The sequence below is a fragment of the Rhinolophus hipposideros genome (genome assembly GCF_964194185.1).
Source record: "Rhinolophus hipposideros genome assembly, chromosome: 9".
Lineage (NCBI taxonomy): Eukaryota > Metazoa > Chordata > Mammalia > Chiroptera > Rhinolophidae > Rhinolophus > Rhinolophus hipposideros.
In genome coordinates this window covers 63,012,631-63,038,044 of record NC_138055.1, presented here as the reverse complement: position 1 = coordinate 63,038,044, position 25,414 = coordinate 63,012,631, and the positions used below count along the sequence as shown (strand labels likewise).

General features: G+C 37.2%; 1 protein-coding gene across 2 annotated transcripts in view; it reads right to left on the bottom strand.

The window, feature by feature from the left end:
• Positions 1-25,414, bottom strand: part of HMGA2 (high mobility group AT-hook 2) — a gene marked incomplete at its 3' end in the record, with an annotated part of 130,933 nt that overhangs the window by 97,368 nt on the left and 8,151 nt on the right. For both annotated transcript variants that reach the window (XM_081058456.1, XM_081058457.1), the window contains exon 3: positions 20,362-20,412. In XM_081058456.1, the coding sequence (XP_080914582.1) occupies positions 20,362-20,412 (51 nt within the window). The remainder of the gene's footprint in view (positions 1-20,361; positions 20,413-25,414) is intronic.

Below are 25,414 nucleotides of genomic sequence, written 5' to 3'. Positions count from 1 at the left end.
AAAGGTAAGGAAGTGTTTGTCCTGTTTACGGAATAAGAAATTTACTCATGCGGCTATGTGTATCTATATATGTTTTACATGTATACCTATGAAAATGGTAAACAGAGCGCTAAATAATTCTATTTACGTGACCTGGAAAATGTGTAATTTATGCAGTCACTAATAGGAGCCACTGGCAATTTCTGAACAGAGAAATGACCTGATAGAGATGGCCTGAAAAAATAATCTGGGGGTGGCCTAAGAACATAAATGTAACAAGATTAAGTGAGGTACAAGGCATGTATGTGGAAAATTTAGGCAGGCTGTAGACAGAGTGAGTATAGATGTTGCCTTCCCCCAATAGGACACTTTTGGGAGTGAAAGGGGATGTTCTGGCAGCTACACTGTAACAACAAGCATAAATTGGAACTGTTGAAAAAACCATAACATATGATCATCTTAATTATGGGGCACTAGTGTGACATTTTTAAGAGATAACAGTTTCATGTTTTACAAAATATCTCATTTCAAAACAGTTTAAAAAGTAACCCTTATAGAAGTAAAAATCACATATTTTTTCTAATACCTCCCATCTCAACTCCATAAACTCAGGACGACCCACATATGGCTTACTAGGGGGGCTATTGGGGAATCATGAATTGTCTGCTCACCACCACAAAGTCTGGTTCTTTGTATTCTGTAAGCTCTTTGAGGACAAGAAATATGTTTTCTTTATCTCTGAACTTCCTCCAGGATCAAGCATGATGCCTTGCACATAACAGCTATTTGATGTTTGTCATATTGAATAAGGCAAAGGACCAAAGGCAGAATATGGAAAAATTTGAGTTGAAGGACACTAAGGTCTCCTCTGGGGGCAAGTGACAGTGAGAATGGAGTCGACACAAAGTACTATAAAGATAAAAAGGTATAAAGGTATGAAGAGAAGGCAGAGACATAACAATGCATCCAAAGGTGACTGTACTGTCCAATGCAGTAGCCATTAGCCACATGTTGCTATTTAAATTCAAGTTAACTAAAAGAAAATTTACCCCAAATATTCAGTTCCTCAAATGCTCTAGTCACATTTCAAGTGTTCAGCTAATTACATGTGGCTAGTAGCTGGCATATTGGATGGTACAAATACAGAACACTCTCATCATCTCAGAAAGTTTTTTTGGGTAGTTCCACTCTAGAAGAACTGGGAGAATTCTAGCACGTTTGACAAAAGTGAAAGTAAGTAGAGGAGTAGGTCTGAGAGGCAAAGCAACATCTAAGCTTTTCATGCAGGTCAAAATGCCTAAGAGAGGGAAAGGGAAACAGGTTGGGGGCACTTGAGGACTTTTGACAAAGCAGGCTCCAAGAAATTTGAATGCAAATGAGTTTACCAATGTCAACCAACAACTACTTAGAGACTGGAAGTGAGTTTGGTGGACAAGAAAGAAGTGGGACAAGAGCTGAAGGTCAAATGGGACAAGACTTCTTAGTTTGACTCCTATTTCTTTTGGGGCAAATCTGTGTCCTATAATTTTTCAAATCTTCCACCGATCTTGGCCTCTTTATCCGAAGCCTGATAAATGTGGGGTCACTAACTGACCATTATATAGATAAAAATGGTCCAAGAGCATCATGCCTGGATGATGCTGTCTACACTTCTTCACAAGATCAAGGATGGCAATATTCCAGAATTCTCAAGACTTTCCCTTTTATGACTTTTAAGAATGGTTCTAGGTTAGCTTCGTTAATAATTTAGACTAAAATATAATACAATGGGCCAGTTGATTAAGATCATAAGCAGAAGTAAACAAGGGCTAGCTTTATAAAAGAATCAGAAAGGAGCATGACGAGTGACATTTTGACACTTTGATTTCATTTTTAGGAGGGGGAGTGTTTTATGTCAAAGGGGTCCCCATTATTGTAATACTTAATATACGTAAAAACCCTAGAACGTTGATTAACTAAGCTGTGCATTGTTTTCTTGTGGATTCAATATATAAAGGTATAAAGCCAAGGCTTTCTATGATACAAATGACAGAAAAATCAAAGAAGCACAGCAAATTATTACAGGGTTGTTATTTTTTTTCTCAATTTTTGCAGCATTTTATTCTAACAGAAAAAGAATTTTCACGAAATGTAAAATATACTATTTTCTCTTCAGACCACACGTGAAACCTGAATATTATTTGCAATCAATAACCAAAATTGGAGTTTCCAAATATGTCACTGAATAATACAACAACTTTAAGCCTTGAACCAATGCAGACATTACTGAATCAAATTTTCTTTCTTTTTTTTTTTTAAGTGTGAAAAGTAGGGAACTATAAAGTCAGTCATAAAACACATGGAATACTGAGGGATGTCAAACAATCTGACTTACTATTGTGTGTATACACATTCATTCTCTCGAATTAGTCCATACCATTGGAAACTGCATCGACCCATAAAAATAACTCATACACCTATTATATTTTTCCATTTTAAGCTTGTAATAGCAATAATGACCTCAGCAAAAGACATTTCCTTGGAATTAATGGCTGGCTGGGAGGCAGAGCCAAGGGCCACTGGTTCCTCCCAGCTGGTCATTAATCCTCAGGAAATGCCTGTACCTCCATCATTATTGCTAAAGCACCATTATAGAAAATTCTCACAGTTCCAATATATGGAAATTTGAGGCTATTATGCAAGCCCTTGGTATTCATGTTAGTTAATAGGCCACCACTGAGCACAGAGGACGTAATTATCAAAACGACAGAGGGAAAATATGGTTCTCCTAGGTCTGTAAGGTTATAGGAAATGGGGACTAGCCTTATGGGAAGAAGTGTATTTGAAGCTAAAAGACATTACTTTAAAGGGAGATTTGGAATCACATATATAAAAGTTAATGAAAGACACAGCATCCATTCCATTACTTGGTTTTAAAAATATTTGTTAAAAGGTACAAATTAAGGTTATGTGGACATTTCCTCCCAAATTGATTAAATAATATTACAAAGAAATTACAAAGAATGAGGACAGGAAGATTCTTTATGAACACAAATTATTGTACTCAACTAGGGGAATGCATACAGTTGAGAGCGCTGACTGAGAGTAGGATTTCTTTCTTTTTAATTTCGACTTAAAAACTGTATACACATCATTGAATATTATATAACAAATATTTTGTTCTTGATTTTATTACTACAATTTTTTTTAAGTTTTTTTCTTAGCTAGAGGCATAGCACATGCAAACAAGTATCTAATAACTGAAAATCAAAATGATAAGGAAAAAAAAAAGTGGTAGTGTTCTGTGACAGTTTTCAATTCTCTAAAAAAACTTTTACTGGCTTCCAGGCTAAAATGAAAATGAAAATGAGGTGTTTTCAGGTCTATTCATTCCCTCCTTTAAATAAACGGGGCCCAACAAATCGTTTCAAAGCAGGGAATTAATCCAAAAATCACACCCAAAACAGTCTATAAATCTTTTCAATGTGTTATTGTAACAAACTACAAATGTTGGATATGATGCTTTACATTTAATGAAATTCATTGCAGGTTCTCGTTGTGTGTTACAAATACCTGCCTGGTTCTAAAAATGGTTTTGAAGCTAACGAGACCTGTTAGGGGTTGAGCTGTGTTCCCCAGAAAGATGTTGAAGTCTCTATCCCCTGCATATTTATGAATGTAACCTTATTGGAAATAGGGTCTTCGCAGATGTAATCAAGTTAAGAAGAGGTGCTTAGGTTAGGGTAAGCCCAAACCAAATATGACTGGTGTGTTTTTAAGAGAAGAGACACACAGACACATAGGAAGAGTATCATCTGATGAGAGAGGGAGAGGGTGGAAGTAATGCACCTAAATGCCAAGAAACATCAAGGATTACCAGCAACACCAGAAACCAAAGAACAGGCATGGGACAGATTCTTCTCTAGAGTCTTCAGAGAGAACATGGCCCTGCCTATACCTTGATTTCCGACTTTTGGTTTCTAGGACTCAGAGAATAAATTTCTATTGTGTTGAGGCACGCCAGTTTGTGTTACTTTGTTACTGCAGACCCAGGAAACTAATATAGGACCTGAAGGAAGATGTTTGTCAGAAGAACTGTCAGCATTCCAAATGGAAGACCAAGAAAAAACTGGTGGGTGACAGGAAGCTGCTCCCTATAGCAGAAAAGCAATGGACTAGAACTCAGGAAACCTGGTTCTCGTCCTAGCTAACGAGGTTGTGTGACCTTGAGCTGGACACCTCATTGCTCTCAGCTTTCATTTTGTCACTTGCACAATATGAGTGAATTCAACTACATAATTTCCAAATTAAGTCTAAGGTTATCGGTGGGCAGATCAAATACCAAATAGATTAACTTTTTCATAGTTACAAAAACCACTATTCCGGCATTGTTTAGACAAGGCCTCGGTGACAGACAGCAGGGCACAGGAAGCAGAACTGCAGGCTTCCTTCTGCCACTGCCACGGCCACACCACCAGTTTGACCACGTTTATTTGGATAAGAAGTTTGCCATGGAAGTAGTAACAGCCTGTCCTGCTAATCTTTCATAATTTGTCCTTTAATACATAGTTATTTCTGCACTTCCAAGATTTTTAAAACGTCTCCAGTTCATGTAAAAGCTTTTGTTTAAATAAGATAATTGTTACCACCAAAAACAAAAAAAGTCACTGGTAAATCATGAATTTTTAAAGTGCTAATAGGAAAAGTTATTAGTCCACAGAGGGAAAGAAATGCCCTGACATAGCTGAGATTTAGAATCCAACAGCACATTGGCAACAAATATATTTATTCTCTGAAAGGATCCTACAGTGATCAAATTGATAGGTTTTCATTCACTGGCTATTATGCACAAACATTATCATCATAAATTGTGGTCATCTAATTAAACACTCAGGTTCCAAGAGAGATGAGTGGTACGCAACAGACCTTTGCCATTCTGAAACTTTAATATTCACAGTTTGAGCCAATTGCAAATCCAGTTTTACTCGGACTCTTGTACAGGATTGAGCTACTTAGCTGGTGTGGCAGCTTGGCCACCTGCCAAGTGTTTGCACCTTAGCACAGCTTTGCTGTGTGTGTGCATGTGTGTACGTGTGTGTGTGTGTGTGTGTGTGTGTGTGTGTGTGGCAGGTAGCCTTTTTTTAAATTGGGGAACCTAATGCTATTGTGGCATTCTGAAATGTGGATATTCCTAAAGATATCAAAATAACAGGATTCTACTACAATTCATTCTAGAGTCTGGGCCAGATAGTCTAAGTACAATTAACAGGACATTTCCCCCAATAAATATCTGTCCCTGTGGACATTTAAAATCTGTGTGAAACAAATTTCCAGGGGTGAAAAAGTATTTATCTACAACTTCAGGACTCTGGAGACATGCTTCAATATATCCTGGGAGGGCAAACAGGTACTCAAATCAGCCTGTTGTATGTGGCCTCAGGAAAAGCAGGTGTGTTACACTCGTAGGCCAACTCTTTGCTTCCTGGCCTCTGAAACTGGCAGAACTCGTAACAGTACAAAAGCATAAGTTACTCCAGGCGAGGAGTTAGCTGTGTGCCAAGCCCACCTATGATTTTGCCTGGGCCAGCCAGCCCTTTCTAATGAGGGACTGTGAAAGACGTACTACACAGCCACAGACAGGAACCACGGGCCAGATTTCCACTCCACCTTCCTACAGCCATGCAAAGTTCTTGTGTATTTAGAAGAGAAGACACAGCTTCATGTCTGTCAGCAAGGGATGTGTCAAAACCTCTCAAGCAACTTACAATCTTAAAAGGGAATATCTTTGCTGGTGGTTACATGAATCTACACAGGTAGTAAAAGTGTGCAGAACTTAATACACAAACAAGTACACATAAAATGGGCCATTTGAATATGATGGGGGGATTGTGTTCATGCAATATCCTATTTGAGAGACTCTACTATAGTTGTACAAAATGCTACGATTGAAGGGAAACTGAGCCAAGTTGTACAAGGGAGTTTTTGGGTACAATGTTTTTTTACACCTGTATGTAGTTCTGCAATTATCTGAATTAAAAAGAAAGATTATGTTTGCTGGAATTGGGGGTAAAGGAGAAAGGGAGAAATAAAGGGAGTCTAATTTTTCTCTCTAGCAAAGAAGGGACAAGAAACTTTTTTATTTAAAAAAATATAAATGTGAAAGACTATTAAAAGGTTCCCTTCTAGTTTGATATTTTTCCTATCTAAGAATTTGGAGACAATGTGAAGGGCCTTTCTTCTGACTTTTTTTTTTGGGGGGGGGGGGTCAATAAAATCCAAATAACCTTGGTAGAACACAAAGTATCTCAAAATTTGTACCCCATCAGCTCTTTTTATACTGAATACTTTTAAATGTCACAATATCACACATAGTTTATCAATGTTGCATTAAGTTAAAAATCATTAATCCCGTGAGAGATATTATGATTCACGAGCACGAAGCCTAGCTGTAAACCCAGTGCAATCACCTTTCCTAGACTAACTAAAGAGTCTGGAACTGCTTTCCCACACATCTGCCTCAGCTTTCACTATAGATTTTAATTGGGAAACCTAATGGTATGGTGGTGTTCTCATATTTGGATATTCCTATGTGAGATCCAGGGAGAGACAGGAAAAGCAACTAAATTTATTGAGCACCCACTATGGGCCAAGCAGTGTGTATTGAGCTGCCTAGACCAGGAAGGGTGGGACCCATGTGTGGTAAGGGTACAGGCTCATGCCCCAGACATGACATCACACTACTACTCTGCTCACTCAAAATCACAGACTTAAGAGGCCAAAGGCGATTACATGATTCAATGGCTAAGGTCACAGGCAGACATGGAAGAAAGGGCCCCAGGAAAGCAGCATCTACAGATCCCAAGCGGACAGTTGGAACACAGTGCCTAGTTTTATTAGAACATAGAAACATGTACAGTGATCAACAGGGATATTGATCACTGTACATGTTCCAAATTCCACTCTCTATTACTCAAACTTAAGTACTTTCAGCCCCATCATTAAATATGCAACCAAACTGAATTGAGGCAACAAAACAACAACAAAATTAATACAATACAAATACTACGTATGAGGAAAAGCTTCTTGCTGCTACAAACTCTAACTGTATATTCAATAGATTTAAAAACTAATACCAACAGCACATTAAATATCCTTTTAAACATTCCTACATTCACTCTATTTTCTTTCTCGCCAATCTTAGCACCTTTAAATTGTCCTCGTGGTTCAGCTCTCACAGCTGGGATGCTTGACTTTCCCACTGGTCTTTTCCAGTACCACATTCTCACTTCCCTACTGATCAGTCTGCTGGTCCAACCTTCCCCCCGCAGAGCACCTCTCTGCAGACATGGCCATTGTCCTCTACTGCCTGGGATCATGCAACCTCCAAGGTCACTTCCGCTCTACGCAATCCCCAATGTCCCAAAGTTCCCTTCTCAGTCAGGTATGTTTTGACCATGACGTTCTTCTGTTTGGAACTTGGCAGTGACTACCTTAGGAAACACAGGTCTACAATCCTCTCCCTTAACGTCCATCACTAGAGAGATCTCTTTGCTCATCTACCCCTCTGGGGTCCCTTCACCCCTTCACCCCTTCACCTCTTCATTCCCACTTAGACCATCTGGCCCTCTCTTAATCTCACCCAACACTGCTATTGACTCACTCTGCACACAGACTCAATAACTTTGATGTTGGAACTGTTTTAATATGTGTCTGTCATACATCTGAAAGTTGTCAGTTTTAGCCTTCTAACCATAAGAGCAGATGAAAATGGAATTAAAAAAAAAAGAATGCCTCATAACTGCTATGTAGAACAAGGGTGAGGCTAAAGATGGTGAACTAAGTTTTAAAAGTTATATGAATAACATGACGCATTTCATTCATTCTTTTGTAAAGTATTAAATTTTAATTGCTGATTATATTTCTTGCTATCACTTTGTGATTATATGGTGCTTTGAGACTTCTAAATTACTTTCTTAGGGTATCCTCACTACAACCTAGAGAGGAAGGCACAGAAGATATGATAATTATTATCCCCCTCTTACATATGAGCAAAACAGGCTCGAGGATGTTAAGTGACCTATCCAAGGTCATATGGCTAGAAGTTCATTAAAGTCAGAAAGCAAGTCAGATAGGCCTTTCATTGCACATATAGTGTTCCATATACCATACAAGCTGAAGTCTCATTTAGAACCTTCATTAGTGGATTAGAAAATCAACGCTGAAAGATCTGAGAACATGATTTTGGAAAAGGCAAGGTTGACAATAAATTCTCATAGATTTAAACAATAATGATATAAGGTACAATATTTTGAGCATTTGCTAGGAACTGGACACTTACAGCTAAAACTGCAAGGAAGAAACTACCAGCCTCGTTTTACAAAGAAATTTAGGCTCAGAGAGGTAATAATAGCCTAAGGCTAGTAAGTGATAAGACCCAGACTCAAACCCAGATCCGTTAGGACCCTAAGTGTGTACCCTTTACAATACCCCAAGGAGGAAGATTTATTTTGAAAAGGGACATACCAGATGTTCCCTATCACTATGAAGAACAAGGCGAGGAAATGGACTGAAAACTGTATAAGGAAAGATTTACGTTGAATGTATTAAGACCCTCCTGTCACAGGTAGGGTGATTAAACTTACATATCATTATCAAGGGTACTCATGAAATCTCCTTTCTAGATGTATAGGAGATTTCTCTACCATATATAAGGAGATTTTACTACCAAAGAGACTTTCAAGAAAGTAGGTACGTCAATCTAAACATTTTCTTCATCAATTTAAACGTCATCAATTTAAACATTTTCTTGAACTCAAAAAGTTCATAAGAAGATAAACCCATATAATTAGATACCTAAATTTTGACACAAATTTAAAAAGTTGTGTTTACCTATGGATATAAAATGTCAGCTTCTCAAATTGGGGGGACCTCTATATTTTATTGTAACATATTTACTTAAATGAATAGTAGCTAGTAATGGTGAATACATACCACATTATAATGATCTTGGCTAGAAAACTCTTTTTTTAGCAAAAAGAATTTCAATCATAAGGGAATTCTTCATACTGTGACCATGTATGTCCAAGCCCTCTCACACTATACTATCTTTGTACATTGAGCGTCCTGTTAATCCCATAATGTACATAAGTCCACTTGCTATGTGATACAAGTGAGTACGGCATGAACTAGTTCCCTTTGAATACTAAGGATCCCCTAAGACGTTTCAACAATGCAAGATACTAGAGTGTTCCTAAAGGTGCTAACTATTGAAAAGGGTCCCAACTGATCGCCACTGAGATCAGAAATTTCACAGCAAAGCAGTTTAAGACTACGTATTAGAGAAAGTCATTTTATTTTATTTTTAAAATATTTTTATGCCATTTTATTGTTTATAAAATTATGGACTTTAAATGATTTTGTGCAGTTCATCAATTGTCTAAACAGGATGTCCAGTAATGCCCCAAATCATAAGCCTGGCTGATTCCTTGATAAATGTTAATGTCCACCAAAAAAGTACGCTATCACTGGAAGAAGAGCATTACTAAATAAAAACACAGGACCCACCACTGCTTTGGTTTGATAGCCTGGAAATGAGCACTAAATGGTCACTCCAAACAGAACATCATTGAACTCTATGCAATTGCTCTGAAAGGAATTAGGAGAATGAGAATTAGGGATGGGAATGAAGTCGTTTTCATTCTATACGTATAGGAAATAAATGGTCTAAAGATAAGAAAGAGAAATGAAGGATGTGAAAATCAAACTTTGGTTTTACTCCTAAAAGAGAAATTTAAAGTTTAATAAGATCACAGGAAAATGAAAATGTGATAGAATGGACAGCATTACCACACATTGCCTTTTCATTCTTTCCATTACACTCAAGAGGTACACGCCAATGTCACGAGCAGGACTACTTGCTGACTGTCAATCTCTCTCTCTCAAGAGAGAGAGCAGGGGACCACAGAGAAGGTCAGTTCATACATTCCAACTCGACCCCAGATCTATCAACTGAGAGTGGGCCCAGGCTTGCAAATGCTTCATCAATTCCCACTGGGGAATTTAGAAAACATTAAAATTGGGCCATCTCAGAAAATCACATTAGGAAAGAAAATGTAAGGCCTGAGATTCTGTAATAAGGAAATTATACTCAGGATCACCTTTTGACACAGACTGGGTGATATATGTCTTCTCTGACATCAAAATCATTCTGAACAGGAAACGATAAAAGATTGCAAAACAAACAGTACTTTATAGAACATTATCAGCTATAATCCTAGGATTCCCTGGTCCTCCACAGAGGGCAATTCTCTCACCTCCCTGGGCTCTGGTGTTTCCTGTAATAGGGTGCTCCCTCAAGACTGAAAATATTTGGATTGTCTGGCTACTTGGCAGATCTGCACTGCCTTTATTGGTAATGTTAATGTTTAAACTTCTAAGTTATGCGACATTGCTACCTATGTTATTCTGACTGTGAAGTCCTTATCCCTGTCGTGACGTAAACCTCGGGTATTAGATTTTCCCCTTAATGAATTCCTACTTGTGTACCCCACTGCTTTTTGTGTCCCTTGAAGGGCATCCAAATGCCCTTGAAAGAGGTCAAAGAAACAATAGACTTACTAACTGATTTTCCCCCTTTCTTTACTTTCATGTTAGTAGAAAAATTAGCAGTAAAAGAAAGACAGGCAATTAAAATGAATTTTTGAATTCATTTTAAATTCATTTTAAAGAAAAAAATTAGAAACTACCTTAGAAAATTATTTGGTGTCAACATAGCTCTCTTCTGTTTTTCTGAGGATCCAAAGCTGTGACAAAAATTCTTTTAAGGTACAGCACTAGCATCTATTTTGGAAAGCAGAATGCTATTTCCAGGAGTGAGGGAATGGAAACATTAATATAGGGCAAGGTATTCAAAGCCGGTATTGGGCCTGGTGATAGCGGTTCACAGCTTACTTCTTAAGTGGAAAGGCATAAGCTGGAATTCAAAATTATTACAAACACTGCTTTGAAGCCCACAGGTTGTACTTTTAACCCTTGTGTAACTTCTTTGAAAATATAAATCATCAGATTAAAAAAATAAATAAAAAGAAGCCAAAGAATGCACCTCAAATCCACATTCACTACTAGAAAACAAAAATTCAAAGACCACGTTTTATACATACTAGAGAAATGCTGTCATTCTATTCACCAAGTATTTATTAAATCCTGCTACGAGCCTAGAGCTATGCTAATATCAACCACTATGATCTATTGAGTGTTTGCTGCATGTTGAATAAAGTTTTTTGATGACTTGTCATTTAGTTCTTACAAAATAATCCTATAAAATGAGCACTATTATTACCCTTTGTTTTATACACAGGGAGACTGGAACTGGTGACAATGAGCAACTTGCCTGGATAAGCTAACTAAATCCAGGCAGTCTGAGCTCTTAATCACTTTGCTGAATTCCCTCCTATGTTCTATAGGTGCTGAAGGTGAAAAGACAAATACGTTATGCTTTTTACCCTCAAAGAGCTCATTTTCCATATAAAGCGTAGCACTAGTCAGAGATATTAAAGTATATAATTAGTTTCTTTAACATCTGGCGATTTTAAAGTTATTTGACAAACACGATTTAAATTCAGCATCAACAAAGACAAAAAATAAGATCCACCTATGTTGAGGTGGTGGCTCAATAAAATTATCCTGGTCTTTCTGATTTCCCGTCCCCTTCACTTCACGACTGTGTTTGACACTTGAATATCTGTCCTTTAAAGCTTATCTTACTCAGATCAAGTCTCATTATTTCGATAAATCAAACAGGTATACATTTGATATTTGCCTGGATATTTGCTGTGGTGATAATGAGAGAGTATAACCTCAGGCCCACTAATACAACAAATTCATAAATTATAGACCGTTACATTCAAATAAGGATAGAGAATGCTACTAGAATTTGCAAAGTAACATCATCCCTTCTATAGAAGGACTGTCAAATTCTAAAGAGTTCAAAAGTACTTGAAAACTAAAATTTCATTTAGCCTCAAGACATCCAAAGCACAGAGTACTAATCTAGTGCGCTGGCATCACATTTCCCTTTTTGGATCCCCAGACTGGAAGCACCCCAAAGGCAGCCCCCTCCTATCTTATTGGCCTCCATAGCCCCACACCCCAACACAGGGCTTGATCCATAATTACTGTCAAAAGACTTGAGCAAAAAATTAGGACAAATGGAAAATCACAAAATCAAAGGGTCTCGCAATTAGAGCCCCAGGTTTTACACGGTCCAGTCAAGCAAACAAAAAAAGTGTTCAAGCAGTTTCTTCCCTATCTGTGTTGTCCATCTTACATGTTGAGCCTTCTGCACAATACTATGTTCAAAGAGACATTCAAAGTGCATTTTCTGGGTTAATGCAATGAAACCACAGCACAAAGTGACAACATGGGCTTCCCTTGATCATACAGCTAGAGTTAGTTATATGATCTTTTAATACCCAAATAGGACCCTGTCAACATCATAAGGCAAACTTCCTTTGCCTGAATTTAATGAATTATCATTCCACAACCTGAGTCTAATGCAAAAGTAAACTTAGCGCAATTCTTCTGGACTTGAACAAGGGGGCAAAGACTTATTAAACCACACCTATTCTGCAACCACTCATCAATACTAAGGAAATATAATCATCAATACTAAGGAAATAAAAAAGGGATTTTGCTTCCTACAGCGTCCTAAAAAAAAGTCTTATCTTACTTCTAAAATGACATTTACTATAAGAATAAATAAATAATAAATGAAAAACAAATTTTAGCGTCATGGCTGCACTGAATTACCCCCAAGGACAGGGTTTGGGGGGGACCTTGGATATATCAAACTGACAGATGATCTGAGAGCCTTATGTCAGCCATTACTACAGCCTCTTTCCCACCAAGCCTTTTACCAGAGTTGACCCCCTGTTCCTGGCCCTGCCCCTATCTGGTGGAGGGGCTAATGAACAGTGAAATGGCCAAAGGCAGGTGAGGGTAGGGGAAGAAGCAGGGAAAACAAAGTAAAGAAGGGGATGTGAGGCTGGATCATTTAAAATTTAATTATCAGTCCCTGGATAATAGAGTTCGTTGTAGCAATAAAGGTTTTTGTGCCTGACAAATGCTTGACAGCCATTAGTTACAGGTAAAACATTTAAACAGGAGAAAAAGCATGGGTAAATTAAAAGGGCTGCCCAAAGGTACTCAGCTCCTCAAAATGCAGAGGTCCTTCAGTCCACAGTAGAGATGGTAGGTAGCCTTGCTTAAATCCCATGGGATTGAAATGTTGCCAAAAATGGTTAAATATTCATGTCAAATATTGATGAGTTGAGAATAAAAAATTCTTTGACTTAAAAAAATCTTAAAATAAAAGCAGGTGCCACCCTTAAAAACAGAACAAAAGTGTTTTCTTAAATATGGAATAATGGTTTTACCTGTCTTGCCTAATTAAAAAGTATATATGGTATATTAATTTTATTTATATATGACATGATGGTATCAAATATTTTAGAAATATTTACTGCCAACCATATATACTCAGATATGGGTATGCTAGGTAAATATCTATATGGTAGTATGGTCTTTAAGCACATTTATTGTCATATAAAATGGTCAATGAATTCCATAACGTCTGTCATCTAATGAGAGTGAAATTGAGATAACTCTCGTGGTCAGAATTCTGTCACTCTGATTATTTTTTTGTAGAGAAACGGGACATTTATCTGAACCATCTCCTGTCTATAATTTGCCATTCAACCACAAGTGGGAAGAAAACACGGTCTTCCTTGATTATAGCTTAATAATACCACATGGCTATTGCAGGGTGACTGTGGCAGGGTCAATGTCACAGTACTGCAATAGCCATGTGGTATTATTGTGGTATTATTGACCCCAAAGGTCAATGTCTTTATAACTCTGAATGGTCAGAATCTGGTAGAAATTGGACATGCCAAACTGAACTGGATGACCAAGTAGGGCAGGTTATCAATCTCTTTTATCAAGACTTCATTTAACAGAATAATTAAGAATAGCACTTCAATATTTAAACAAACAGAAAAGATTAATCTTGAGTCAAAATATGATCAAACCCAATTCTTGCCTCCCGAGTATGATTTATTAGTGTTTTTTACATTTAATCTTGAAATTTTAAATAACTTTAGTGACTTTTGCAGTATACTATTAAAAAACAAAATAGACTTGTCACTTTCCCCCCCAGAGTTCTGTTCTACAAAGTATTCCATTTTACCACAAAATATTGTGAAGGAGGAGATAAATTCAGAAAATATTGCTTACCAATCTTGAACATATAATACGCATCAGAAAAATTTATGTTTTATTTACTGAGCATATATCAACACATGTGCTTCAGAGGGAACATCTCTTATTTTTTTTAAAGCATCCTTATATTACAAGTTTCTAAGGGAAAATGGTTTTGCCTTCACACATTCCATTAGCAGACAGTTTTTGATGTTAAAACAAAGTCATTTCTTTCCCTCTGACTCCAGTAAAAAAATACGATTATCTGCAATATACATTATTGGATATTCCTTTCTAAATATCGAAGTTATATTTCAGTTTAAACAAAGCAAGTATTAAATTACAAACGGCTAAAAGTTGGGTGTTGTTTTTTTTTTAAAGTAACAAACATCTGGCAGGAAAAAGTAATGGAAATGAAGACCTAAGGTTTTAACTTCAACATTAGATTTCCAGGTTCCTCAATATATTAATGGTTGGGATTTTCAGAAGAAATCTAAAGAGTTTCAAACAGTGTAGTTGTCATAGGTTTTATTCTGATTTAGTTCCCCTACTTGACTCTCAAATCATCACTTAAGTTTCTAGATTTCTGCAAACTTGGAAAAACAAAAAGCCCTTGTTGCCTATCTAGAATCCTCACATGTTTGACTAACAAATGAAATTACATCACTTTCCTGTGTATCACAAGTTCTTTAATGAAAGAAAGACAACTGTCCCCTGAAAGAGTTAGAATGGAATGCATATTTTTAAATTGACATACTACTGCACACACCCCATTACCAAATAAAGAGAATCAGCAACCCAAGAGAACAGCTGGGGTTTGTTAGTAAGTTTCGAGTGACCAATTGAAGTTAAGCTTCAGCATCTGGTCCTTGGGTCAATTTCTAGGTCAATCTCAGTATCTCCAGAATGATTATTTTTTCTTTAAAAACCATTAATTCACATTGGAGAGTATTTCCCTTTTATTGTTAATTTCCTTTCTCATAAAGATATTCTTAAAACAAAACACCCCAAAACATCTTTTTCCTATTGATTTATTCTTTGTTTTTTTGTCCTTGCTTCTTTTCTTCCAGAAGCACTAGTTTCTTCACTAAGCAACATCTGGATGGAGCATTTCATACGTGAGGTTCACATCTTTTTTATTTCATTGTATTTTTGAGCCTTAGCTCCACTCTACAAGTTTTTCCAAATATTCTGCATCACTAAATCAGTTATGTGATGAGCTCTTTTCTTAGGCAAAAGTTGAGAAATGCAAATTAAATCCCTCATTTCACTTAGCAGAAGGACTGACTAACAGAAGTCTACCCAGGTTCTGAGAGGCCTGGACATGTCTCACATGCGTATCGCGGCAGAAATATTACTTTTCAAATTAATAAACCACACGACACTAAACCTCTACAATTAGAAGGTTTATAAACCACAATTTAAAATGTTCCCCTTAATTGCAAATAGATTTCTAATGTACTTTAGTATTATTTATAAGCAATTCTTATGCTTGATGATATTCAGTATAGATGTATTGAAGAATAATGATACCTCCAAAGGTACTTGGTTAGTTTGATGCATAACTGTCACCTCATTCCATGTGTAACTACTGGGAGCTCTAAGTAAGTAAGGTGTAGGCTGTCAATGATATCTACACGAAAGTGTACAGTGAAGTTAATCGTTAAGTTCTAACATTTATTGAGCACTTACTATGTGCCATGCCTTTTATGAAGCCTTCTGCATGCATTATCTTATTGAAGTCTCACAACAACCCTATGAGGAACGTATTGCTCTTACCACCTTTTTAAAGATGAGGAAACTGGATCTTTAAAAGGTCATGTAATTTGCTCAAGATTTCACAGTCAGTCAAGTGACGGGCCAGACATTGAACCCAGGCTATCTGAATCCAGATCCTGAGCTCCCAACTACAAGCCCAGGAGAAAAATTAGGTTCCACTTCTCTCTCTTTCCTTTACCTCTCACTTCTATATCAAAAAGAAGAAAAGGGGGAAAAAGGTGAAATCCAGACTAACCCATCAAAATAACAGATCTGAAATCTAATTCAAACTTGGCGGGGAAGGACAAAGGAGACTAAACAGCACTTTTACTGTTTATTAACCAAAATGTATTTAATGTCCTCACCTGATTAGCCACCTCCTATCCCCTGAAGAAGCAAGGCCAGCACAACTTTCTCTCCAACATTTTCATACTTTTGGTTAATCAACCTTTGAATAACCTACCAACTACAGATTCCAATCACATCAGATGAGAGGGTCGTGCTGTAGATATGTTTTTCCAAATCTGTTACATGACACTATAAAATTTACAAGACATCTTTTTAAAAGCAAAAGAACTTTGAAGCAAAACAAAGGAACCCAGAAAAATAAAAGGGGAGCCATCTGGCTTTCAGGCCATGTACCTAGTAAATTCAGTCAGTTGAAAAATATATCTCTAATACAAGGAAATCCGTGAATGACACTGTTGGAAAGAATTGAACTTACTATAAAGTACAAACCCATTTCCTATGGAAAATGCAATAACTTATTTCTTTAGTACAAGCATTCCAGTAAAGAATGCCATTGAACTGAATGCCTTTCTGTGACTGGCTGCATATGCTACCCAACAGACTATAGACAAGCAAAGCGGAAGCATGCTGTCTAGAAATAATATACAATTTCCTTTTATTTCCTCTTCTAAGTAGAACAACTCTTCTTTGGGGAACAAATCCGGGTCTTGTAACAATTCACTACATAATATGTTCCATTCTGACAGCCAGTAAAAATGAGAAAGAGAGTCAATGAGGATGGCCCAATTATTCTCAGAAAGGCCAGGGTTTCTGTGATGGGAGCCTTACATAGGCTTCTTATCCAGCATGAAGATCAGTTGCCTGGAATCCAGATCTCCCCAAATGAGCAAGAATACATTGAGGAAAAAGAAACATACAGATCCTTTAATTAATCCCTATTTTATTTTAGCTTGGCTGAAACATCAGCTGTGTGAGGATGAGTGGTGGAAAAGAAAGCCATAAAGACAGGTGGGTGTAAACTTGTAGGAATCTCAAAGTGCTAAGGCAGGTTGTAATTAATTCATTAGCTGGCTGTGGAACCATCGCAAGTTTCCAAGGAGAGTAGTGACATGACTCTAACCTATGGAAGTCAACGAGAAAACATTATAGGATACCCCAAAGGTAGAAAAGATGAAAGGTATAAAGACCAATGAAGAGGCAAGATATGGAAACAACCTAAGTGTCCATCTATGGATAAATTCATAAAGCAGATGTGGTATATATATATATATATATATATATATATATATATATATATATATATATATCTACATGCACACATATATATACATACACACACACAATGGACTATTACTCAGCCATGAGAAAGATGGAAATCCTGCCATTTGCGTAGACGGACCTTAAGGGCAGTATGCCAAGTGAAGTAAGTCAGACTTAGAAAGACTGTGTGATATCACTTATACATGGAATCTACAAAAGCTAAACTTCTAGAAACAGAGAGTAGAATGGTGGTTACCAGGGGCCGGGGAGGAGGGGAAATGGGGAAATGTTGGTCAAAAGGTACAAACTTCCAGTTATAGGGTAAGTTCTGGAGATCTAGCATAGTAATTATAGCTAACAGTACACTTAAAAGCTGCTAGGAGAGTAGATCTTAAATGTTCTCACCGCAGGAAAAGAAATGGTAATTAAGTGAGGTGATAGAGGTGTGAACTAATGCTACTGTGGTAATCATTTTTCAATATGTGTATAAATATCAAATCAACATGTTGTATTCCTTAAATTTACAGTGTTATATGTCAATTATATCTCCATAGCTGGGGCGGGGGGGGGGAAGAGGCCGCACTTGATGGAAGCTGTTGTGTTGGTTAACTTTCATTGTATTTGCTTATAATACTTCACTTCATTTTAGCAAAATTAATCTCATGACTTCAAAGAACTTCGCTATTTTCCATTATGTTGCCTATCAGAAAGGTTACACAGGTCTTTCTTATTGATTAGTTCAATGGGATAGGATATGCTTTCAAAGTTCTGATGCTTAGAAAATGGCAGGCCTGTATTTGACATGTATGCCGATACCAACATAGTCAACAGAGTATAATGCAAGTAGCACTTTTGGACTTTAGAGACGAAGTCAAAAAAGCTTTTGTGGCTTCCTCCTCATTTGCCGAAACGCTCTCTCCAGGGGCCCTGAGTGCATGTCAGAAGTCTGACTACCTACCCTTAGACCAGCAAACTGGATAGGCCATGTATGTGGGTGTTCCAGTCATTCCCAGATGCACCCAGACTTTGAGCCAATCTTGTAAAAACACCAGACCTGTGAGTGAAGATGCCTCTAGATTTTAGACCCCAAGCACTAGAGTCAGCCCCTGGTGCTTGAGTCCTCCCAGCTGAGGCCCCAGACACCCTGAAGCAGAGACAAGGCTTTCTGCTGAGCTCTGTCCATATCCCTGACCCAAAGAAGCCCTAAGCATAGTAAAATGGCTTTTCTTTTTTACATTATTAAGTTTTGGGTGGTTGATTAAGCAGTAATAGGTAACTGGAGCCATATGTACAAGAGAGGTGATAAACCCAGTAGCTGTGGAGCTCAAACCTAGAATGTGATACTTAGTTTTAGGTGATATATTTCAAAAGACTAAAAAATCAAACATACTCAGAATGTTCCTTTATGGGGAAAAAAAAAATTTGAAAGAATTGGAGGTATCCAAACCAGAAAAGAGAACAAAGGGTATGTGCTAATTGTCTTCAAATATTTGAACAGCTATCATGAGTAAAACTGAAAACAATTCCTCGGCATATTCTCAGGAGGGAGGCTTAGAGACAGTGAGTAGAAGCTAGAGGGAGTCAGAGAGAAGAATTTTCTAATGTTCTAATTTTCTGATGTTCAGGTTTCCAGGAAGGAAGAGACAGCCTTAAAAGGTAGTGAGTTCACTAACATTCAAAGTAATCCAGCACAATCTAGATGATCACCACCTGGTGGGTAGGTTTGAGGGAAATTCATTTACTGAACAGAAGCTTGAATAAAATGCTCTCACTTTAAGGTGACACTGTAACGCTGAGATGGGTTTAAATGATCATTCCCATTTCCTTGTGCTAAGAAATCTAACCCCAACACACGTTGAGCAGAGAGAAAACAAAACAAAACAAAAATACAAGATGAATAAATTAAATGAAAGGTAATACCCAAGTATAAATAACAAATAATACAGAACTGTAGAGGAAAAAGGAATGGCAAGCTAACAGGAGATTATAATCCAGCAAAGCAGCAAAGAAACTTTTTAAAAAGATGAAACATGAAGAATAAAAGAGAAGAGAGAAACAGAAAGTCAAAGTTGCCATCATAGAAGGTGGGATGACTTCCTTTTTCTTGAGAAACGGTTTTATTCATTTTTAAGACTTTTCTCCTCTGTCAGTGGGAAAGACAGACCAAAAGAACATGGCAGTATTGCAGCAGAGGACATAAGGTCCACGGAAGGTAAAATTAGGGAAGCTCTTCAGCGATCACTGAATTTCTGGCTTCAAATAGAGGTCAGAAATTGTGTGCCTATAGGTTCAAGCACACTTGCACGGAAGCTACTGTCGATAATGTCAGGATGTAAGAATGACTACTAAGGGAAGCAAGAAAAACTGGAAATTAAAACCTGGTTTCCTAGGAAAGCCAATGTGAAAAAAGACAACACAAACTACCTAGAAAAGGAGATATGTCCAGAGCGAAGCCACGGAGCAAACCGGAAAAAAAAAAAAAAAAAAAAAGTTAAAAAGTTATCTCAAACACATTTCATCTGAACTTGATCACCACTTGTAATCAACTTCCAAGGTTTCATAATACCCTTTAACCTTAGTTACGCAACGCACTGAACAAGTCATCTCATTGTTACCCCCACTTGAAGGAAGAGTGGAGAGTCTTTTCACATTGATAAGAGATCAGAAAGGAGTCACTCCAGGAAAGGAAGAGTTCTGAGAAAACTCCTGGAGCCTAATGGTAAGGAGAGGTGATAAACTTTCACTTGCTTTAACCCTTTCAAAGATTTCCTCAAAGCAGAGTTAGAAATTAATGTGACTGATTAAGTAAAAGTAATTTTCATTTCAATCAACAAACTTTTCATTAGAAAAAAAGAACAGAGATTTTATCTTATTACTCACCCATTTCCTAGGTCGGCCTCTTGGCCGTTTTTCTCCAGTGGCTTCTGCTTTCTGCAAAATGAAAAAGGAAGTCATATGGTTTCCTACCTGACATTATTTATAAGTAAGCATGTTCTGGTTTGCAGAGGCGGTATTGAGATTGTTTTAACAATCTCTTTCTCCTTTAAGGTTCATCTTCTCCATTTTTGAGTAGATTCTTCTTTTTTTTCATTGCATGATGTAAAGAGGTATCTGTACAATCCCTCACCCTACGGCTTGCCTGGAGTGATTTCCTCTTATTTCTAGCCATAATAATAAAAAAATTATTCCCACATATCCATAATTACATAAAGTAGTATTTTAGAAAATCAATGTTTCTTAAATGATGATTTTTCTTTCCACGTCACTACTAAAGTTATAAGAGTTAATACTGATATATTGCTTTACAATTTACAAAGCACTTTTACCTACATTGTTAGTCAAAAGCAAGTCTAAATGGAAGTGAGAAGACATAGCATTCTAATTCAAAACACAAACAGTTGCATACTTCTGCACAGTTAATTTCCTATTCCTTGCCAAAAACAATCTCCTGTCTATCAGTTCACCTAAAGCAGAGAGAAAAACTATCTGGAAGAAATCATCAATGTTTGTCCCTGAAATAGAAATTATGGGTGCTAAAAATAAAAATAATAATTGATAAAAAATGTACATTATTAACAATAACAACAACACATTCAATACATGCATGACGTGACTATATTTCTAACTATCTTGAATTTGTTTCACTGCTTTACTTCATAAAAGATTTTTCTGATATCATAATTGCTCTTTCCTTTTTGAATCAAAATTTAACATTATCTACAAATTAATTTCCCTGTGTTTATCACCCCTACTCCAATCCCCAAATAAACCAATGTACACACATCACATCACATATATCTTCTATTAAAAACATGTTTATACTTTTCAGAATAAAGAAAAGTTAAGTACATATTCTTCTGTGTATGAGAATCATCCCAAGGCTATATAATCACCACAATATAGGTAACTTGAGCCAGGATAACTTGTTTTGCATTTTACTTGTTATCTGGGGTAGCAACCAATAGATACTTGATACAATGATACTAAAATCACCTGTTCTAACTGTCTACACTTCCAAATGAGGCTCTCCTCCTCCTCTCTTCGATCTGCCTGGTAAAAATAGATGGAGATAGATGACAGCTAGCTAACTAGCTAGATATATAGATCGATACAGACAAAATGGGCCACATTTCTCACCAAATAAAATCTCCTTGGCCTGACGTTATTATCCAATAGGTCCCATGAATTAACCCAAACTCTGTATAATTGTTAGTTCACATTTATTGAGCATTTAAAATGCCCCAGACACTGGGCTGTCTTTCACATGTGTGGTTTGAGTCCTCACAACAGACTTACAAAAGGTAGGTGTTATTATTTCTCTTATTTTGCAGATGAGCAGCCAAGCCTTCGGTGAGGTAAATAACTCAAGGTCATATACCAAGCTGTTAAATGGGATTTGAAGCCAGTTCTGTTGGGCTGTAACTGGGCTCCTTCCCTCCTAGTGCTACTACCTTTCCTTAGTATACACACATTTGATACCATAAGGCGATATTTTAGTTAACTAATATTGACACTGAGGAAGCTAATTTCCCAGAACAGAAGGAAACCTCACCATCAGATTGGGCAGTCTGAATCGTTGTTTACTATTCAATAGCTCCACAAAGAAATCATTTATTGTCAGGGGCTAGTGGCAATGTCTTAACTTCAGTCATTAAGGGCATGAGTTAAATTAAGTGAAAGCCAGGAGTGCCCAGTGAATCACCTCTGAGATTTGTCTCAGGGAGGGAGGGAGGTGTCTTAAGAGGAATACAGGCTCCATTTTGGAAAGCTTACATTCAAATCCCTGCCCTGACATTTTAGCTTTATGACTATGGGCAGGTCCCTGAAAACCCTAATTTGATTTCCTCTGTGAAAGGGAGATAACGCCTCCTGTGAAGAGTGAAGCACCGCAGTAAATGAGGTGCTCAAGAAATGTTCTTTTACGCCTAACAAGATGGAACTCTTAAAGGGAGTTTTCCTTCAGGTTATTCCAATCTCAAAGAAGGTTCAGTCAATGCAAATATTCCATTACACTCACCTGTCATCTTTAGAATGACTCTTTTAAGAAACCCTGTGGCTAGGACCATACTCGGGTATACAAGTACAAAATTCCCTTATACAGAAGCAGTGTCTGATTTAGTCTTTGGAAGCAACTGAAGACTGTACAGTTTACCCAGTTGTAAACTACACAAGCATGGAAGACAAATCCTTTCTAACGAGCGGGGGATGATAGGTGGGGTTGAGAGGAGGCGGCGAGCAGGCTTTACGGCTGACCTTAAAGGCTAACAGTGCTACCTACACCTGGCTTTCTCTGTACAGCTGTTCTGTTTCAGGGACCATGATGTGATCTGGGTGTACATATCTAAAATCTGTTGAAGAGAGGGTTGTTTTCGAAAAGGGTTTCGCTGCATTTGCAAGTCAGAGAAAGCAAATCTCTCAAAGAGAGAGAGAAAGCCCTGCAAATAAGAGGACTTTAAAATGAGCATCTCATTTACAAAAAGCCTATTCAAAAACAAAATTTGCACCATTAACTAAAGGGCAAAATATCACGATTATCACTTGGACTTGTTAAAAGCAAACTTGCTCCTTGGTCTTCAGGTCAGTGTTACATGTAAACCGAAACCCTCTTCTGAGACCACATCTAGAAGAAACACATTAGCTGTGTGCTGTGTGGCGTCGATCTGGGAGGTTGGCATTGTTCTTTAAAACCCACATTATTTAATCATTCTGATCAAACTTCACAAAAGCTGCAAAACAAGTTAGGATTTTAGTTTATAAACCAGCATAGATCCTGGTTTTTTACATATTGGAAAACATAAGCTTTAACTTTTTTTCCTGTGTTTAATGCTCTTCAGGATATTATTTTTCAATAGAAGACAAAACATTTGGGAAGCTTGTTTTAATATCTGAAAATATGCAAGACTGTGGAGGTGTATATTTGTTTTTCCTTCACCAGTGTGGAAGAATTTAGTTCTATACCAAACTCATGCATAATTGAGATGAAAAAACTCATTAACTATTTCCTGCTTGTCTGTGGGTGGGGGTGAGGAAACGGAGAGAGGATGGGAATTCCACACTTGCAAAAACTAAAATTTCAAACTATGACCAGCACTGTTATACTAATATTTGCAGTTCTCATATCATATTTTATGAAAAGTGTTATTTCTTCTTTGTCTTCATTCATATTTTTGCCTTTTTTCAAAGTTTAGATTCAGTACTGTATCTTTAATTATATATGTTTAGAAGCAAGTTCTTGAGGGCTGGAATGTTAAATGGGAAATATAATTATTTCTTTCTCTAAGAAGTCTGATACTCCAGGCTCTTAAATGTACTCTGGACTAAAAAATTAAGAAAGGACATTCATCTAGGAAATACAACTCCTGAACTTGGAAGTGCTTCTCATTAGAGCCTGGTGCACAAGATATGCTTACTATATATCTTTACTGAATGAAGGAAGGAAAGAAACACTACTGTTTATACCACATGTGTGTCTTGTTTTCCTCCTGCTATCAGAATTCTACAGCTTGGTGGGACTTCTGAGTAGGACTTTGGGAGCAATTCATCTAGCCCCTTACTTAACAAATAAGAAAATTTCTGGATATGTTATAATCTCCAAAGGCATAGCCCTATGGTTTATTTGATGGCCAGATTCCGTAGGTCCAAGCTGCAGCAGACACACATTTCCAGGCCCTTTATAAGCTTGTACAGAGTGGCCCTCCAAAGGTTTCTGAAAATCTAATTTCCAACCTGCATTTCAGATTACTGAAGATAACCATCTACCTTGTAGCAAATATTTTACAAAATATTTGACAGCACATAGTAGTGGAAAGATCCTAAACTTTAGAATGAGATTTGAATTCAAACCCAGGTGCTACCATTTGCTGGAGTTGAACATTAGACATGTCACCGTTTACATCTCTGAATCAGTTTCTCATTTGTGAAATGAAGACCAAAATGCCTACCTTTGGGCATTAAAGGAGCTAATATGTATGTAAAGTGTGTGACAAAAGCGACAGCATTTAGTAAGTATTCACATGTGATTTCTTCTCTCCCTCACACTTGAAAATGTTACCCTTAAAAAAGATATCTCACAAAAAACTGATGGTTGCTAGATGGGAGGGAAATGGGGATGAGAAAGAAGGGGAAGGGATTAGGCAGCATAAATTGGTAATTACAATATTGCCACGGGGATATGAAAGACAGTTTGAGGAATATAATCAATAATGTAAAGATTTTGTAGGGTGTCAAATGGGCACATATCTTATTAGGGAGACCACTTCATGGACGGTGTAGATGTTTGACCACTGCACTGTACACCTGAAGCTGAAGCTGATTAATATTTTATGTCAATTATAATTTAATATATATAGTCACAGGATATGGAGTACCGCATAGGGAATAGAGTCAATGGAATTGTAATAGAGTTATATGATGTCAGAGGGGCAATAGATTGGGGGAGGGGGGGTTTTCACTTTGTGAGGGGTGAAATGTCTAACTATTACACTGTTTTGAAACTAACAATAATCATAAAAAATCCTTCCCAATTCTTTGAGTTTCCGCAGTAACCTTTTGAGCATCATCTTACTTAAGCAGGGCAGCTAGTACTCCCTCGTTTCACAAATGGGAGATTAAGCGATCTGCCCACATTCATAAGCAGTGGAACTGAGACCCAATCTGATTGCAAGGCAATAAAGGGTCTGTTCTTCTGGTAGATATTCCCATATAAAATAAAATAGCCGTGGGCAAATTTTAAAAAATCAAAACTTTCTAGTATGTGAAACAAAGGAGTAGTTAAAAGTAAGACATTTCCAAGTTTCCTATAAAGACACGGACAAGAGCTGAGATTGGGAATCAAGAGAATTATCCAGTTCTGACTTCTGGGTCAAATTTAGCTAGTAATTTTTAGCTAGTGATTTTTTTGCTGCTCTAAATGCTCTCCTATTTTATAGGTACT